Source organism: Eutrema salsugineum, unplaced genomic scaffold (genome assembly GCF_000478725.1).
Source record: "Eutrema salsugineum unplaced genomic scaffold, Eutsalg1_0 scaffold_10, whole genome shotgun sequence".
Classification (NCBI taxonomy): Eukaryota; Viridiplantae; Streptophyta; class Magnoliopsida; order Brassicales; family Brassicaceae; genus Eutrema; species Eutrema salsugineum.
Window position 1 is genome coordinate 3,467,098 of NW_006256908.1, and position 18,333 is coordinate 3,485,430.

At 34.4% G+C, this 18,333-nt stretch overlaps 2 protein-coding genes across 2 annotated transcripts; both read left to right on the forward strand.

The window, feature by feature from the left end:
• Positions 1 to 712: 712 nt before the first annotated feature.
• Positions 713 to 3,790, forward strand: LOC112081516. Its single transcript, XM_024148272.1, has 6 exons — positions 713 to 1,511; positions 1,571 to 1,944; positions 2,162 to 2,526; positions 2,612 to 2,693; positions 2,774 to 3,458; positions 3,732 to 3,790. Exons 1-6 carry the CDS (start codon positions 713 to 715, stop codon positions 3,788 to 3,790), a joined length of 2,364 nt encoding a protein of 787 aa, XP_024004040.1.
• Positions 3,791 to 14,907: 11,117 nt separating this feature from the next.
• On the forward strand, positions 14,908 to 16,056 carry LOC18027432 (zinc finger protein ZAT5). The gene has a single exon (XM_024148509.1). It carries the CDS (start codon positions 15,106 to 15,108, stop codon positions 15,991 to 15,993), a length of 888 nt encoding a protein of 295 aa, XP_024004277.1. The 5' UTR covers positions 14,908 to 15,105; the 3' UTR covers positions 15,994 to 16,056.
• Positions 16,057 to 18,333: the final 2,277 nt, after the last annotated feature.

Genomic DNA, 18,333 nt, shown 5'->3' on the forward strand with positions numbered 1-18,333 from the left:
TACGACGGTTAAATAGGTTTCTACGGACATATATAAGAGTTTCTACGGTCACTGTATTAACACAAATCGGTTAAAAAAAAACTACTGTCGTTTGGAAAATTTTTCTCGGAACTTGTCGCCGGTTTTTATTGTACATCCGTTTACCATTTAAGGTAAGTCGAAATTAGTGCCGACTTCTCTTTTGGATCGAAGTCGTCTGTTTATTTCCGCCGTCTGTTCATTTCTGCCGTTGGTCGTGGATAGGTATTTGGCCGTACTAATTTCTTATAATTTGTAAATAAATATCTTTACGGGTTCCAAGTTCCTAGCCGTTTGGGTTTCTACATCGGTTTTTATAAAAATCGGACAACACCGAGTAGATATTTCCAAAGTCGGACAAAAATCGAATACCCGTTTCCAAGTTTCTAGTTGCTGTGAAATAGAGATCTGTACTTTTTTTATTTATTAAACGGACTTGTATAGTGTTTAGGCGAACTATTTTGGAAGTATTATCTCGTAAAACGGAGTTCAAAACGGAGTTCAAAACGGGTTGTGTTTTTTTAGAGAACTTTGTCGGCGGCTAGATTTTTGAAACTTTTTTAATTACACTATTAGGTCTACAGACTTCAATTGCAGACTTAGTTGGCTGACTTCTTGTGCAGACTTCTTCGGAAGTCTTCATAAGTAGACTTCTTGAATATTGGACTTCGTTTTGCAGACGTCAGAACAGCCAATGGAAAACCCAGAGTTCCCCCCGCGTCTCTTCTCGAAAGGCGATGAGCCGTCTCCGCTGAAAAGCATCGGTTACTATAGCGGTGAGACGAAGCTGATGACTGCACTCGAGGAAGCACTCACACAAGATGAGTGGGAAGAGATATTGAACTCTAGACTGGGAGTGTTCTTGAAGTTCAGTCAGTTGGATTTCGGCTGGGCATCTAGACTGGTGCATTACATTCTCGGCATGCAGCTAGTTTGCAAGAAAAAATTTGAGATTTGGAGCCTCTTAGGTCTAATCCCGATCCGTTTTTCTTTGAATGAGTTCGAACATATTACTGGCTTGAATTGCGAGTACGTGGACAACCTCGAGGATCCGGTGGTTGAGATAACTGATGAGATGAAAGATTTCTGGGAGCGATTGGGAGTCAATCAGGAGTTGGGCCCGAGCACTGAAGATTTGATAGAAGCTTGTAAGGAATGCGGGTCGTGGTCTTCCGAGGATCGGTTGAGGCTGGGATATCTTAGCATTTATACTAGTTACATTGAAGCACGAAAGCCATCTTCAGCTACTCGGGCTAGGTTGGCAAGGCTTGTGATGGATTTAGAAGCGTTTGAAAACTACCCTTGGGGAAGAGTGGCCTTCAAAAACCTGATGCGGTCGGTGAAGGAGAAAGAAATTTGGAAGTCGTCGTACACCATTGAGGGGTTTGTTCAAGTACTACAAGTCTGGGTTTACTTTGCTCTTCCCGACTTTGCTGGGAAATTGAAGACGATGATGAAGAAGACGAGAGGACTGACAACATCATCAAAGCGATGTATGGTCATTTTGGCCCTAAAAAATGGACATGGGAAAGGAGTCATTGGCCTCCAACAGGTGTGACCAAGTATGTCAAGTCCGAAGGGTCTGTCGATCTGAAGAGGCGATCGAAATCAGTTGGTGACCAAGGAAGTCGGAAGCGGTTCTGCCCAGCCTCTGGTGAGGAAGATGAGTCAATGGTCACGATTCTGAAGGACCACATGGACGACTGCTTCAACAAGATGATGGATGGGTTGAGTAGTTGTGAATCTCAGATCAAACTACTCAACACAAAGTTGGGAACGGTGGAGCAGAAATTAGAGGCAGTGATCCTCCAAGCTGGGACCGGAGGTACAAAGGAGGATGTGGCTCAGACTGGTGAAGCAGACGCCGAGGGCGCAAAACCTGTTGGCGACGATCAAACGGACGCGGACGCCGATCCTAATATCGGGGTTAGTCCAAAACCCGCTCCAAAGAAAAGAGGAAGGAAACCACGGAAAAAATAAAATTCCATATTTGTTTTCAAACTTCTCATCGAACCTTACCAATCTGTTTTAAAACCTTAAAAATGTTGTCACCACTAGATATTAAATGTTTTTATTTGTACTCTTTAATGTTTGATGTTTGGTTTCGTTTCATTGATGTGTGTTTAAATCTTTATATTTGCAGAGTAATTTTATGTCTAAGCAAAATGAACAAACTGATGTCCCAAGTGAGAGCGTGAACGATGGTAAGCAGGGAACTCCAGAGCCAAGCGTCGTTATGGTTGATCCAGAAAAATGCGACATCGACTTCGATCAGGTCCAGAAAGATAAACACGAGAAAGGCAAGAAGGCGGCACAACTGGTTGCTCGTGCGAAGAGTGAACGTCTGCGAAAGTTGGCTCCTACACAACAAAGCCCTTTCAAACCCAACAGCACAGCGAAGGAAATAATCCCAAACAAAAATGTCCGAGGGTGCGGATATGATCCGTTTGATATGAAACACGTGAAGCAAAAGATCGGTGTGCTAACTGATTGTCTGAAAAAAGATCTGTAAGTCTTTGTTTTAGAGTTAGCATAAAGCAGACTTTCCATTGTAAGAGTAGTGGATGATATTGTAAAATGGTGGTGTTTTCAGGAACTATCTGAAGCGGGTAAAATGGTCATCCGTGGACTGGTACTTCATTCTAAGAATTCCAAAACAATGGCTAGCAGACACTGTAAGTTACGCGAGTGTATATATGATATGAACACAACATATTACTCTCTGCTTGAATAATTGTTTTCATTGAATATGCAGCATATGGAAGCTGGGATTAACCTACTCAGACTGCGATTTACAAAGCATCCTGAGTGGTTTAGGTCGGACAGGATAACATTCCTCGATTCTTACTTTGCAACAATGTGGAGGTACAAGTACAAGGAGTTCGTGGACTCTCACGCCAACCCTGATGGTTCAGGCAAGCTCCTTCCAGCTGGCTCGTTCGGGTACTTTACTGGCGCAGCCCCAACCTACTGCGTTAGTAACAATGTGGATTTGTACTCGATGTTACACATCACTGATGATCACTGGGTGGCAATGTGGATTTCGATTCCGATGAAGCATATTGTCATTTGGGATAGCCATGCGAATACTCATGCATCGGATATTCAGATTGAGGCTGTTGTGACTCCGATTACCGTCTTGGTTCCCTACATACTCCGTGAGTGTGCACCTGCTGAAGACCGTATCAATCTGCCATATGATCCATTCCCGTGGGAGCGAATCAAGGGGCATTTGATCCCACAAAACAAACAAAGCGGTGACTGTGGCGTTTACTGCTTGAAGTACCTTGAATGCCATGCTCTAGGGATGCCATTTCCGAAGACCTTGTGCGATGCAAACATTAAAAACATCCAAGACAAGCTGGCAGCTGAGATATTTGACGAGACAGGAGTAACCGGCACAGAAAAGTATGAGTATCCATGGCTGGACGTATACGAAGGTAAGTGATATGTCCAACTATGTATATTCTGTAATGAAAGAGAAAGGACTCTGCGATGTTGCTCGTCTTTATATTGTATCTATCACCTGGAAAGTGAACTCTTGACCACAACTGAATGCCTGCCTCCTCCAGGTACGTTGCAAGGTCAGGTTTTATATGCCTTATCTCGTCCATATAATGGTTAAAATCATGTACCGTATATGCATACGCAACACGTTTGACTAAGTACATAAGATGCTTCCCTTTAAACTTAGTGACAATATTGTGTTGCAGATGATAATAGCATATACCGCGTGTTACCCATGGTAATACAGTCTCACATGCCTTCTTAATGGAATGATGCCGGTCTGAAACTATCACCAACAGATACTCGTCTGTAAAACACTCCCGCAATTTTCTAAAAAACTATTCCCATGCGTGATCATTCTCAGAGTCCACTATTCCAAAAGCTAGTGGAAATATCTGGAAGTTACCATCTTGTGCTGTGGCCACTAGCAGAGTCCCTTCATACTTTCCAGTCAGATGACACCCATCGACAACAATGACCCGTCTGAGATATTGAAAACCAGCTATGGAGGCTCTGAAGGCTAAGAATAGGTACTTGAACCTATTCTGACTGTCGCGTTCAAAGGCAGTTATAGTACCCGGATTTTCTTCAGCGATCAGACGCAAATAAGAAGGCAGTCGGCTATATCCATCCTCAGGGCTTCCCCTCACACATTCTTGTGCATACATCAAAGCTCTATACGAAGTTGTGTAGTCTATTTTCAATTGAAACATCGCCTGCATTGAATCTTTGATGTGTTCTGCAGTAATCCCATCAATTATTCCCACACACTCTATAAATAACTTTCCAATGTATCTTGGAGTCGTATGCTTTCGGTGAGCCAACCGATCTGAAACTGAACAGGTATGAGTTTTGACATATTTAGTGACCCAAAACGTCTTTGCTTCGTTCTTTACAGCTGCTCTAACTCTCCATTGGCATCCTTTAACAGCACATTTAGCAACAAACAGACGTCTCGATGACTTATCAACTCTGAATGCAAACTTCAACATAACAGCCGTCAACCTGATCTCAGAAATCAGGTCGTCTTTTGTAGCAAAACTTCCGTTTACTTTTATTTTGTCAACCTAATTTCTTTCATATCCTCTTTGAGGAGCCTTCACCGGTTCTTCAATCCACTCACCCTCTGAATCAGAATTTGAATCCTCATCCTTCACTTTCCCATATTGGCTGTAGTCCTGACCCTCAGAGTCAGTACCGTCTTCCTCCTTTACTGAATCGTTTTTGATGTCCTCGTTTATCTCATCATCATCATACTCATCGACATTTTCATCTTCACCTTCCTCAGTATTTTGATTCCCACCTTCAACAGAACACCCATCAGCAGCATCAACACCACCAGTACGTCCATCATTGTCCTTGCGACTAGATACACAAAGACGTATAACATGCGTCTTACTCAACCCAATCAAGCTCTGTACTTGTCTATCATTAGTAATATGCATAGGAGGGGTATCCGGAGCCATGTTTGCTAACATTGAATCTGGCAATGCATAAGTGATAGACACGCTGTCCGTATTTCCATCCAGCATGTAATCATCTAGAGCCATAGCTACGAGTTCTCTATGTGTACAACCATCATTCAAGAAGAACAACCTCCCTCCTTTGCGATTATCCACCTCAAAATGCCACGACTGAGCACTCATAACCCATTCTCCAAATACAACAGGCAACTGAGCCGCCATCTGCAAAAAAGGTAAACCACACAAGATAAACCGTGTTATCCAAGTAACATATAGAAGTCTGCTATAATCGGCTAAACGTCTAAACATTCAAAAAAATTCATCACTTTCTAATTATAACACATATCAACGTGAAACTCACGTATATGGAACCAAGAAAGGCAGATCAACATGTCCAAACAATATATTTATTTTAGCATATACCATTAATTCGAAAACAAATTTTTTGTTAAAATAATTAGGCAGACTTCAAGTGTTGTCTGTTGTGTTATTCTCCTTTGCCAGGCAGACTTCAGAGGCAGACTTCTGCTAATATGTGCCAATTACCATTCAAATCTACAAAAATTATAACTATTAATGTATAACACATAAGCATACAAAATTAATACAGGTAAAGGAAATATACCTTTTAAACAAGAATAAAAATTTTTAAAAAAAATTTCATCACACAAAAGTTTTTAAAAAGTGCTTTTTAAAAACGAAAAAAATGCAGACTTCCAGCAAAACTCCACCCGGTTGCTTTCACGAAGAAGTCTGCCAAAAAGGCAGGGTTACTTTTGCAATTGACCAAATGTTGGACTTTCGTAGTAGACTTCTTTTGAAGTCTGCTGTAAGAGGCAAGAAGTCTTCTGTTAATGTGCAGTCTGCTGACGAAGTCTACACTACCAACGAAGTCTGCTGCAGGTTATTTCTGCAATTGACCAAAGTTTGACTTTCGTAAAGAAGTCTGGTGACAGCAGACTAAGAAGTCTGCTATAAATTAAATTCGTAGCTGACTTCTTTAGACGTCTGCTCGAACAGCCAAAGGTGGTCAACATCTTGGTCAAATGCAAAAATAACCTTTCAGGTCAAACTTATCTTTTTCAGACGTCTCCACGAAGTCTGCAGAAAAGGTCAAAGTATAATATTTTCCGGTCAAATGCAAAACTATTCTCGCTTTTCGACAGCCTGAAATAGAAGTCTAAACGTTGTTTTTTTGTATTCAAATGAAAATTTGCAGACTTACGAAGAAGTCTACTTTCAAAAAAATACCAAAAGGTCAATTGTAAATCTAACCTTTTACGTTGACTAGCAGACTGTAAAAGAAGTCTACTTTCGCGAAACATAGCCCAATGTTAAAGAAAATATTTAGATGTTTACCTCCTTCCAATTTGAATTCGATTAACTTTGACAGAAGTTCAGAATTTTTGAGATGCACGGAAAGGAAACCAGCCCAAAACTCGGTTATCCAAGAATCTCACAAAATATATGATTTGCGAATTCAAACATAACAATGTCGACCAAGAAAGAGATTTTTAGATGAAACCAGATAGAAATTTGAAGATAGAATGAAGTTTGAGCGGCCAAATAAGCATTTAGAGCTTCAATTGCAGATGGGCAAGCATTAAGAGCTTCCATTTTAGTTGGTAATGGTAGTTGGCGAAATTGAAGATGATGGCATTTTCGTGAATACTTAAAATATCTTAGGATGGTTATGTCTTTTTCGAATTACCTAAAAAATTCGATAATTATAAATATAATGGCATTTATGTTATTATATGTGGCTTTACGGAGAAAGTGGGGAGAAATTGGCTAATATTGAAGAGGAAGAAAAAAGAGGTTAGATTTGTATTTAACTTCAATTTTGAGATCATATGTGCAAGAAGTCATTTTCTTTATGTGGTTTTAAAACTTGATATTAAAGTTTATTATTTTATTATTTTTTTAAAAAAATTATAATTCTAAATTGTAAAAGTGACACATATCACTTTCATATCAATTGAAATGTGTTACTCATAGAGAGAAAGTTAGCCATCTGTTATATATAGGATATAGATAAACATAGTTAAAAATGATAATGATTAATTATGAATTTATGAAGATGTAGTAAAAAGAAGCAGGATTAGCTAACCCACTTGGTTGGTCCAATTTGTTGTATGCGTCTTCCGAACCGTCTGTCTGTTACTTCAACTACCTTATTAATAAATATTTAATATGTTCCTATTATATATATTAATATACGTTTGCTTTCTGAAAAATGCATCCTTCAACTTGTGAATAATACGATATACAGTGTATTTCTTTCTTTTGACATATTTGAGGTCATTCCATTTAATACGGTCATCTATATACTAAAAAATCCGAATTAGTTCGAGACTTACTAATAATAATTACTGGAATATGCAAATTGTATTACTATTAAGTTGATGTGCTTATGGCCAAGTGCCAGACCAAACTATATAGCTATCATCCTATGTTTTTCTAAATAAAGAATGATAACGAGAAGTTGATATTTCTGACACAAATGATGTGACTTCTATTTATGGGTTCCAAAAGTTTCAGATCTATTCATTTATGGTTCAGAAATTTTCCAAATTGAACACTTAAAAATCTCGCACTTTTCTCATAAATCAGAAACAGAAGATGCACAGTCCTTTTTGAGTTCACTAGATCTTTAAAACAAAAACCAAGCTTTATTTATTTTATTATTTATTGTTTTCAACCAATCTTTATTCGTTTCTTATGATTAGTATTATATGAAGGAAAATATAGCGGCAGCAAAACATTAGACTGATAAGTGATATGGAAGCAGATTCTAAATCTTGGCTTAGCTTGCAGTCTCCAGTTTCATCACAAAACTGTGGATCACAAAGTCATAACCAAACCTCACAACCCTTAATACAAAGTAGTTACAAAATGGTTAGTTAACTGACAACCAATAAAAAAATGGTTAATTTGTTCCAAAATAAACTGATAACCAATTAAAAAAAAAAATTGGATAGATATACTGTAGTTCTAGCTAAATTTGACAACAATATGAGATGTACAAATGCATATATACTTATCGTGCACATTAGACATTGCATATGTATATTCACAAACACACATATACATGTATTTTATATTAACACTCAAGACTCAACAAGTAGACATAGAGCCATAATTTTTGCTTGGATTGTAGTTGCATCACATTATCCTCTTTATCTGTCTTTTTATATCTTTTAAGTTATATATCTCTTTCTGTTATTTATATTATGTATCACTATATAACTACTTATATGTATATTAGGTTCTGATTATGATGTGTTTCTTATCTTTCAAGGAGTATACACACTGATTGATGGCAAAGTAACTATCTTTCTATTTTAATTATATTATTCAAGAATTATTTGAAAAGTATTTTGGAAAAGACTAAGATGATAGGATCTAGATACTTATCCTTAGAGTGGTGGTACAAATTTTAACTATTCAGAGATAAAACACTTAAATTCTTTATCGTAGTCTTCGTCATCTGATATTGAACAATATACTCTATATAAAATATAATAAAATCAATTACAGATGAGTGAATTGGTTTGTCCTTTATAGATTATTCAAGTTTTCTACCAATTTTTGATGTGGGATATTATTCATAATACTTACCTATACATATTTTTGGTTTCAAGATTATATAAAATATTGTCATCAAACATGAATAATGGGTAATGGCATAAATAAAGTTGAAATACATGAATGAAACAGCTAGTTAGGAAGCGAAAGGAGGTATGTGGTAAAGTGGAGTGAGTGAGAAGTAAGAGAGTGAGGTGTAGTTGTAGTGTTCAAGTGTGTTGAGGTGTTGTATTGTGTCTATCCACTCCTTTTTGGACAAAAACTTCTTTATTATGAAAGCCCCACCACCACTCTCTCCTCTGCCTCTTATATAAACCTTCTCTACTATTTGGTATGCCACCCATTTTCTCACCTTATTATCATTTTTATATACATATATTTAAAGAACCTTCCTCCTCTTTCCTTTAGACATATGTATGTATATAGTGTTTTTTAAGTCACAATATTTAAGTTTAAGTCAATTCTATTTTTGAACTTTTAGTTGTTCTAAGTTAAAAAAAAAAGGCACTAACTAAAAGTGCAATTATGGAGAATCAATAGGTTAAATTGTTTGTAGATTTTAGATGCTTTGAAATGAACAAATTGATTTAACATCGTTCAAATATGGTAGTCTCTGTAAAGTTCACCATGTAGACATGCAATTAAATGAGTTACACACTTACACTGGATTGAGTGGATCTTAATTTATTATTTGATTAAACCTAACACACCTTAGTTTGAAAGCTTTATGCTTCTCACAAATCAAACGATAGTATCTTAGATGGCTTTATCTCTTTTGAAGTTATAATTTATCATTAGGTTACAACCAATAAATAATTTAATATTGATAAATAGATTAATCAATATATTTATAAAGAGCCATATATATAAACTAGAAAAAAGAAGAAGCTGTTTAATTGGGAGTTGAGAGGAAAACAACAACCTGCAAGTGAAGTAAAGCAAGCAAAAGAGTTGGTTGGATCCGGTTTTGTAGAAACAAGATCTCTTTTGGTTAATCCTAACTTGAAAGCTATGTCACATGTAATGCCAGACTCATATACGTACCCACCTATTATAATTAGATAAAATAATTTCAAAGTAACAGCTATGGGGTTGGCTAATATTTAGAAACAATGTTCAAATAAACCGATGAATGTAATTAAAACGTAAAAATTGGCTGTCTATCGTCCAACTAAATTATAATTAATCATTTAATTAGTTCTATAGACGTTTTTGTACCGTATAAATTTCTATAACGATTAGTCGACTGTGTAAAGCATATATAATCAGTCGCCCTAATTCGTCTGTGTCGTAAATAATTATTCCTTGTGGCAGAAAAACTAGTTATAATTAAGCGTTAAATGCTATTTAAATACCATTATAATGTGTGTAAATCAATATTTTAGAATAATGGTTGGAATGAGTTGTGCAATTGGTGGGATGATACAACTAAAGATGCGGCGGTGCATCTTAACCCTTACGTGCCTCACACTTCCTTCTCCTTTGTCTTCTTACGCTAAGTATCTCTCTCTCTCTCTCTCTCTCTCTCTCTTTGCTAACTTACAATTTTTTTTCTACTATCTTCTACACTGAACCTGCTTACGTCATATTTATCAGTTTCTTTTTCTTTCATTATTTCTTTCTTAATTTTTGTTGTTTGCATTTCAAAAGACCTAGACAAAATGTAAGTTCAAACATGCATCTACGTAAAATGATAACAAACAAACAAAAAATTCTTTATTGAAAAACTACGCAAGTGGTGTCTCACATTACGTGCAGGCATAACAAATTTTATAAAATCGTTTTTTTTTTCCGACCAATTTTATAAAATCGTTTAAGTTCGATATTGTGAGATTTGTTTTTTTTTTTTAAACTGGAAAATTCCAAACTAAAAATCTCTGATTAATACATCGAAATTCATATACCTACAGACTTTCTTTCCATTGAAAGCGTCTACAGGTGGCACCGATAACTAAACCAGTGTGGAAAATTTTGAACTATACCAAAAGTAAAACGTTAAAAATGAATCCTTTCAACCACTGAACTACCACCATTTAGTTAAATTTGATATTGTGACTTAGAAATTAGTATAAGTCATTTTATATTGGGTCATAAATTTGTTTAATAAATGGAGTATTGCTTTCATCCATCTCTTTCTAGATACTGCATGATAGACCATTTAGTAAACAGTTAAGAATCGCTTTGCGACCAAAGAGGCAAAGATCGTCTAATATGATGGATCCTAACTTCTAATCCTTTTTTGCTTACTTTGTGATGTGGAACCTAAAATCTCCAATCAAAACATATTTATGCGTACCGTTGGTGCAAGTATACAAATTTTCTTCTTGTAGCATGCAGGCATCACGAATCAAATGTCCTTTAGGATTTCATATTTATCGTGGTTCCCTAATGATGTGGCTTTTTACATAAACGTTTTTTTTTCTAAATCTTTTCATGTAAACTGAATTTTAGCCTCTACATCTTTTTTCTAATAGGTAACACATCGTGACATTGTTCAAGCTATTCAACATATATAAGCTCTAGTAATTATTAAATTAAGAGGAATCTAAACAAATAGCATAATAACTTCATTAATAAAAAAAAAAAACAAAAAGGATAATAGATTATGTTTAGGAAATATGACGCGGTGAGTAAAAAATTATTAGCTTTTAGCCACACATCTGCTGGTGTCGTTGCTTTACGCAACATCATGCATCTCTTCCTCTATTGTTTACTATTTTTTATACATAAGACTTTTTCTTATTTATGATTAGCAACCAAATGATTTGCATTATTTCCTCATTATGTATCTAAAAATTTATTTATGAATATATTTATATACATATGTGTGTGTATAGTCGTGAATGTAAAATTGATATAGTTAGTTTTGTTAGGACCACTAAATATTATTGATTTGTAAATGAATATACATGTGTGAGTGTATCTATTAAATTGTTCTGTAAAGGATGTGAGGGCCACTTTAAGTACAAGACAATAGGATTTGGAATAGCCCAACGTGATTAAGAGTAACTTCTTCCAATCATTTCATCGTATTATTGAATTATTGTGCCTAATCAAATCTTTAATAATAAAAATAACTAGGTCTTTATTTAATTATGGTAGCATTTATTTGGTACTTACTAATAGGCAATAGCTTTTCCTAACAAGATTAAAAAATTAATATTTGCGGCTATAAAAAGAGTGGGAAAACAAAATATAGTATAATGAAAAACCGTAATCATTTGATTGGCATATTCCTGTGGCAAGTGGTAAACACACTAGTTACATACACATTCATCGATACAGAAACAAACATGAGTATGTATTGCGCCATATTGGCATAAATATTTATATAGCAGCAGCAATCCCAATGTAAAGTCAAAATGTTGCACGAAATTAGCAAAATATTCCGGTGAAGAAAAGAAATGATGGGTTTTGTGTTTGTAACTTGCATCCCCACACATAAGGTTTCCTTAGCTCCAAAATTATGTTATATACATCCACTTGAGATTTATACTTTTTATCTATATCTATTAAGAGGTTTTTAGAACTAAAATTTGTCTTATTTGTGAAAACATGTACCATATTCTGATGATAGAAAATACTAATTATTGGTATTTAACTATGTATATATTTGTCGTATACAATTTATATAACCTTCTTAATCTGAAACCAGGTTATGACATGACGCTGATGATCCTTATATTTTGAAAATATGAAAAGATTAATTAGTGTTTTTTTTTTTTTGCTAGGGATATTGTGGGATAGTAGTACTACTAGTTTAGCCAGTATGCCTTCTACCTTAGTTATATATAAGGGAAAACTTTAATATTTAATGTGAGACTTAAGATGTACACAAGAACGTTTTTTCGAGTAATTTCAGTCTGTGATAATGAAAACGTTGTATTTTGATAATATGAAAAACTCGTTTCATTTTTATTTTTAATTTGTTAAATTGTTCCATCGAATAAAGAATGTTTAGCCCTTTTTTATAGCTGTTATAAAAGTAAAACATATAGTTTTTTTTTTAGTTAAAAACATATAGTTTTCCCTGATACTATGAAGTTTTATACAGTTTTAACGTGACTATTTTTGTACCATTAGATTATTCTATGTGGACATTTAATTTATGGAATGAATGTAGATTTCTTTCATACAAGCATGTGGTGTATATTGAAGTTTTTTTTTACTATTATTTAGTGTTTAAATATTAGTATATTCATGAACTAATTCTAAAATTACTATAGATTGATAGGTTCATTTACAAATAAAAAAATATGTGACATTTTCACACTATTTTAATATTTTTACGTGTATCCTTTTGTTATTTTCTAACAGCAACTTCAGAAATAGTGTTTTACCTAAATAAATTTTTATAATGCCATTTACCTAAATCAAAAATAAGTCATTTTAACTTAGTTATATATATATATATATATTTTTTTTTTTTTTTCATTCTAACTTCCTCCTATGTACCTCGCACATGTTATTCACGAAGAAATAAGCAATTTCATCATCTCAGTTTATCATGAATCGGACGAGAACAACATTGACTTCCTAACGCTCTAGAATGCAAGCTGCCCTCATTTGACTTGATCGGCTCATCTTTTGGAAAAATTGTGCTCTGTTTTTTTTTTTACGCCAATAGTGCTCTGTTGTTAGTTTAAAGTTTTTTCCCAAATTTTGTAAGCATTTTTATCCAAATTTTTCTTATGTTGATTAATAATACTCAAATTTCAACCAAAAAAAAAAATACTTTTTATAGAATAGCAAATATTACAACACTAGACACAATACTGACCCTCTTCAACACTAGACCGATAAAGAATTTAATGTCTTTGATAACTAGATAGATTTTAGACTAAAATTCAGATTAATTTTTGAAAGCCTATAGAAATTAGAGTATTTATTCCATTTAAAAACTATAATTATTAGTTGATCGCCAATAGTGTAAATCGTAGAATTCAAACTCTAACCTAGACACACAAAAGAATCCTTCATCACTCTAAGTCTCTAAGTCGGCCACTAAACCAACATTACTTTGTTAGTTTGTTTAGATTCAATTATTTGCTGTTAAAAACCAATAATATTAACCAAGTCTGTTTAATAGTACATGCATTCTAAACTTCTAAGTAGTTTATCTCAATAAGCCCATTTTACCGGCAGCTGTTTGATGTCTTAAGATACCCAGTTGATCACTAGCTTTCAACTCTGTACATATAAATACTAATTTAGTCATTATTAAAATAAGAAAGCCAAAAAAAGTCGTGGTGTTGTCTCTTCACAATAACAAAGACTATGCTTACAATTTTTTTTAGCCTAACATGCCACCGATGAATGCACCTAATCCTATAAACACCGGCCAGTGCATGTCGCCTCCTATAATTATGATCCCATGTATGACTATGAATCATTATGTTCTTGATAATCTTATATATAAACAACTAATCAAATATTTGTATGTAGTCGTCACAACGATTAACAATAAGTTGTATATTCTTATTATTTTGCTGTCGTGAACATTTTCGTGTTTAGTTCTATCCATTTCGGTTTTCATTGAGAGCGACGATTTTAATGACGTGGACCTAAAGTGCGTGAAAGTAAAACCTTTGCTTGCTTGTTGATAGAACTGAATGTTCACACTCCAAAAAATACAAAAAGATTATTAAAAAAAAAACGTGAATTGGTGGCCTAAGTGCCACTCAACACTACTAATGAACCTTTGCCTAATTCAGTGGTTAACCCTTCACGGGCTTCACTTTCCTACTTTTTTTTTTCTTGAATAAAATTATATCATTCACTATTCGACATAGTAGTAATAATTCTCTGTTAGTTATTCAAATATGAATGATTCAAGATCTAAGAATTTGATTAATCAGACCAAAAAATATATTTATATGTTTGTTATTAGAAAGTATGTACTAGAAGAAGCTGTCTAATTTAATACTAATAAAAATAAACGTCATGAAAGGGTTGACTTCTGGTACATAGATCTAGGTAAAGATCAGATTTCGAAGATACGGATTAAAAGTAGATACAACAGAACATAAACTAGAAAGAAAGAAGACATAGATTGTTTTTATTTTCCCCTTCATCTTTTAATAATTTGTTTGTTGATTTTCATGATTTTTGTTAGAATTTGGCAGAGAAATGCAGAAGTGTCAGGTAATGGGTATGTAGAGTGAACCGTCAAAATGTTATTGGTTAATTGGAAATATTTATAATACTAATATAATGTAAAGTGGATCGATATGTGTAAAATCTTTTGTGGAGTAAACTAAAAAGATTAACAACCACCAACCTTATAACCTCTCCCTTTGTATATATGTACATATATAAATAAGCAGCCCCACCATCGTCTTCCTCACTGCCTCTCTTCTCTCTCTCTCTTCTCTTCTCTCTTGTTAGTTCACTCCACATAATAAACACCAAAAATCTCATTCTTTCATTACAATTTCGAAGTTTCTTGTATTGGGTTTGTTTCTTGATTGACTTTCTTGAATTGGGTTGTTCTTGTTTTTTAATTAACTATTTTTTAGTGTTGATAATCATGATGGGTCAAGATCATGAGGTTGGGAGTGATCAGACGCAAATCATAAAGAGGAAGCGTACGAAGCGACAGAGATCATCTTCGTCGACGTTTTTACTGGCAGCGGCGACCACCGTCACATCCACAAGTTCATCCGCCGGCGGTGGCGGCGAAGGAAGAGCAGTTTCCGATGAATACAACTCATCGGCTATTTCATCTCCGGTAACCGCAACTGATTGTACAGTGGAAGAAGAAGACACGGCGATTTGTCTCATCATGTTGGCGCGTGGAGCTGTTCCATCGCCGGATCTCAAGATTTCGAGAAAGGCTGAGAAAATTCTTCATCAGAAGATTTCATCGTCGACGGAGAATTCGAGTTTCTATGTGTACGAGTGTAAAACATGTAACCGGACTTTCCCGTCGTTCCAAGCCCTCGGTGGACACAGGGCGAGCCACAAGAAGCCGAGGACGTCTATGGAAGAAAAGACTAAACTACCCCTGATGCAACCCAAGTCTAGTGGGTCAGAAGAAGGGCAAAACAGTCATTTCAAAGTTTCCGGCTCAGCCCTAGCTTCACAGGCAAGTAACAACAACGTCATCATCAACAAGGCAAACAAAGTACACGAGTGTTCGATCTGCGGCTCCGAGTTTGCCTCCGGGCAAGCTCTCGGTGGCCACATGAGGCGGCACAGGACAGCCACCACTGCAGTTAGCCCGGCCGCTACTACCGTGGAAGTTAGCAGAAACAGTACAGAGGAGGAGATGGAGAATTTGAGCCGTTCGATGGAAAAAAGGAAATATCTACCGTTGGATCTTAATCTTCCGGCACCAGAAGATGATCTAAGAGAGTCAAAGTTTCAAGGGATAATATTCTCAGCTACACCAGCGTTAATAGATTGCCATTACTAGTTGTTTAAAACAAAATTAAATATGTTTGATTACATAGTATGAAAAATTTGTGAATTCTTCTTATTCTGTTACTATATTGTTGAATTGGGATTATTTTTTAGCAACTGAAATCATTTAAAAATAAAGAGGAAAATGAAATGTACAAGTTATAATGAAAGAGTTGGGGAATATAGTGGGAGTTAAGTAAAGGGTTGTGTGATAGTTAGATGATCTACTTGTTGAAGTAAGAATAGTTTGAGTAAGCAAGTGGTTAGTGTTCATGGTTGCCTTTCATTCACGAAAAGCAAGTGACTTCCAAGGCATCTTTTCTTTCCCTCTTTTTAAGGTATATTTTTATTTATTTAACAAATTTACAAATTATGAGTTTTTTTTTTAACATGTGAACCAACCATTGTATTGCTTTTAGACGACTCTTTTCCCACGATTACGCAGCCAAACGCTATACTGTGGTATTCTACTACTACTTCAAACAAACTATGTCATCATAATGAACATAAATAACTAGAGAAATAGAGACGGAAAACATTTTAAAATATCTACTAGCTACTTTGAACGTTTTAAGTGACAAAAAAAAACTAACTTTTTATGGATTCCAAATTTTTTTGTTTGAGATTCGACTTAGAATTTATACGACTTTAAAAACAAAAATCTTACTAAAATAACTAAATTTTTTTGGTTGATAATAAGTATTTGTTTGTTTTGTATCTTATAATGTCTCTTTTATGACTTCATGATATAAAAAATAATGTTATTTTCCCATCATTCTCATTTCATAGCCAACATGTTGTAAATACTAATATATAGATTAATTTGCGATCGAATTCCTGTTTTTATATTAGACACTTTTAACGTTTTAACTATCATCAGAGTTTTTAGACATTCCAAAATTAGCTTGAGATTCGAGTTATGATTTACTCGGTCACGATGACCATGTTATAAAAAATTTATTTTCTTTATAACATAATAAATAATAACGTCTCATTTATGACATACTATAAGGACCAAAACTATTTTTCCCATCATTCCCATTTCATAATCAACATTTTTTAAATACGCTTGCAGATGAAACCGCGTTCAAATACATATTCAAAAATGGTATAAATTACTAGAGAAACGTTTATATATAAATGTAAAATTAATATGTATAGAAAAGGCAGGGGACACGAGATGGACGTGGTGACCGGCGTAAGGTTTGGCAGGAGAATCACCACCACAACTAATAGACGTGGATTAGGTTCTTCTTTGGTTTTGAGTTGTTTTTGCTGCTCACCACATTTTACACTTTTATATGTGAATTATTTTAATCAATTATAACGGATTTACAATTATTATAACGGAACAAAGAAAAAAAATACTTAAAGAAAGGAAAAGGATAAACAGTGACAGCAGAAACAGTCACAAGATTCACTCACCGCTTCACTCCTTGCTTCCAATGCTTCTCCTTATAAAAATTATTCTTTGCAGTTGCATCCATGATCCAACTTTTATGAAAATAAATTTATGAACTATGCTTGTTCTCTCATGATCTTAATTTCTCAAATCAAGTTTATTTTGCTTGGAAATTGTTTTATAGATTAGTGAGAAAACTATAGAACAACAATGACTAAGGTTGTCGTTCACTCTCATTCTCTAAATCACTAATATTTCATATATGTATATATATAAGCAACACAGACACATGTCACTAATTAAAGATAGTACACGAGTCAAAATCTTAATCAACATCGTTTGGTAACACATACTAATTGATTAGATATGATTGGATTTGAATTTAAAAAAAAATCGAACCCAATGAAATAATTTTAGAGTAAATAATATTTTAAAAAGAGTTTCAATGGTTTCTTTTCCGGTTCAGATTCAGATTCGATTATTCGGATGTAAAAATCTCCATTTAAACTGTATCTATTTTAATTAAAAAAATGAAATAACAATACTATAGCTAGCAGTATTTTAACAAATTATTTTCCATATCGCTACGCATTTTATTCACCTTTTCGTATAAATTTTGGAAATTTCGGACCTTCGACTTATGCCCTCTTACAGTGTCTGGGCAAGCTGTTGACAATTCCACTTTTAAAATCTAAATCACATTTTCCAAATAAAATTGAACTAATAATCACAGATTCTTTAATACCATTAAATCACCACCCATTTAGTCTGCTTATATGATGTTGCTTGTTTTATTTGCCAGAATTCTTAGTTTGTTCTTATATGGCTTCACTCGAAACCTATGTATATGGATTCAATGATATTCTGGCCCATTATTGACCCTTATTAATTCTTTCTTTCTTCAATAGGGTTTCATACATTTTATATTTTCGCTGTTTCTGTTTCGAAACT

What these genes read in the sequence shown, in the direction of transcription:
- LOC112081516 (XM_024148272.1), top strand. Translation starts at nt 713, where the DNA reads ATGGAAAACCCAGAGTTCCCCCCGCGTCTCTTCTCGAAAGGCGATGAG. An exon ending in GACAACATCATCAAAGCGAT is followed by an intron (nt 1,512 to 1,570) that starts GTATGGTCATTT and finishes GGCCTCCAACAG; the next exon opens with GTGTGACCAAGTATGTCAAG. An exon ending in ATGGCTGGACGTATACGAAG is followed by an intron (nt 3,459 to 3,731) that starts GTAAGTGATATG and finishes ATTGTGTTGCAG; the next exon opens with ATGATAATAGCATATACCGC.
- LOC18027432 (XM_024148509.1), top strand. Translation starts at nt 15,106, where the DNA reads ATGATGGGTCAAGATCATGAGGTTGGGAGTGATCAGACGCAAATCATA.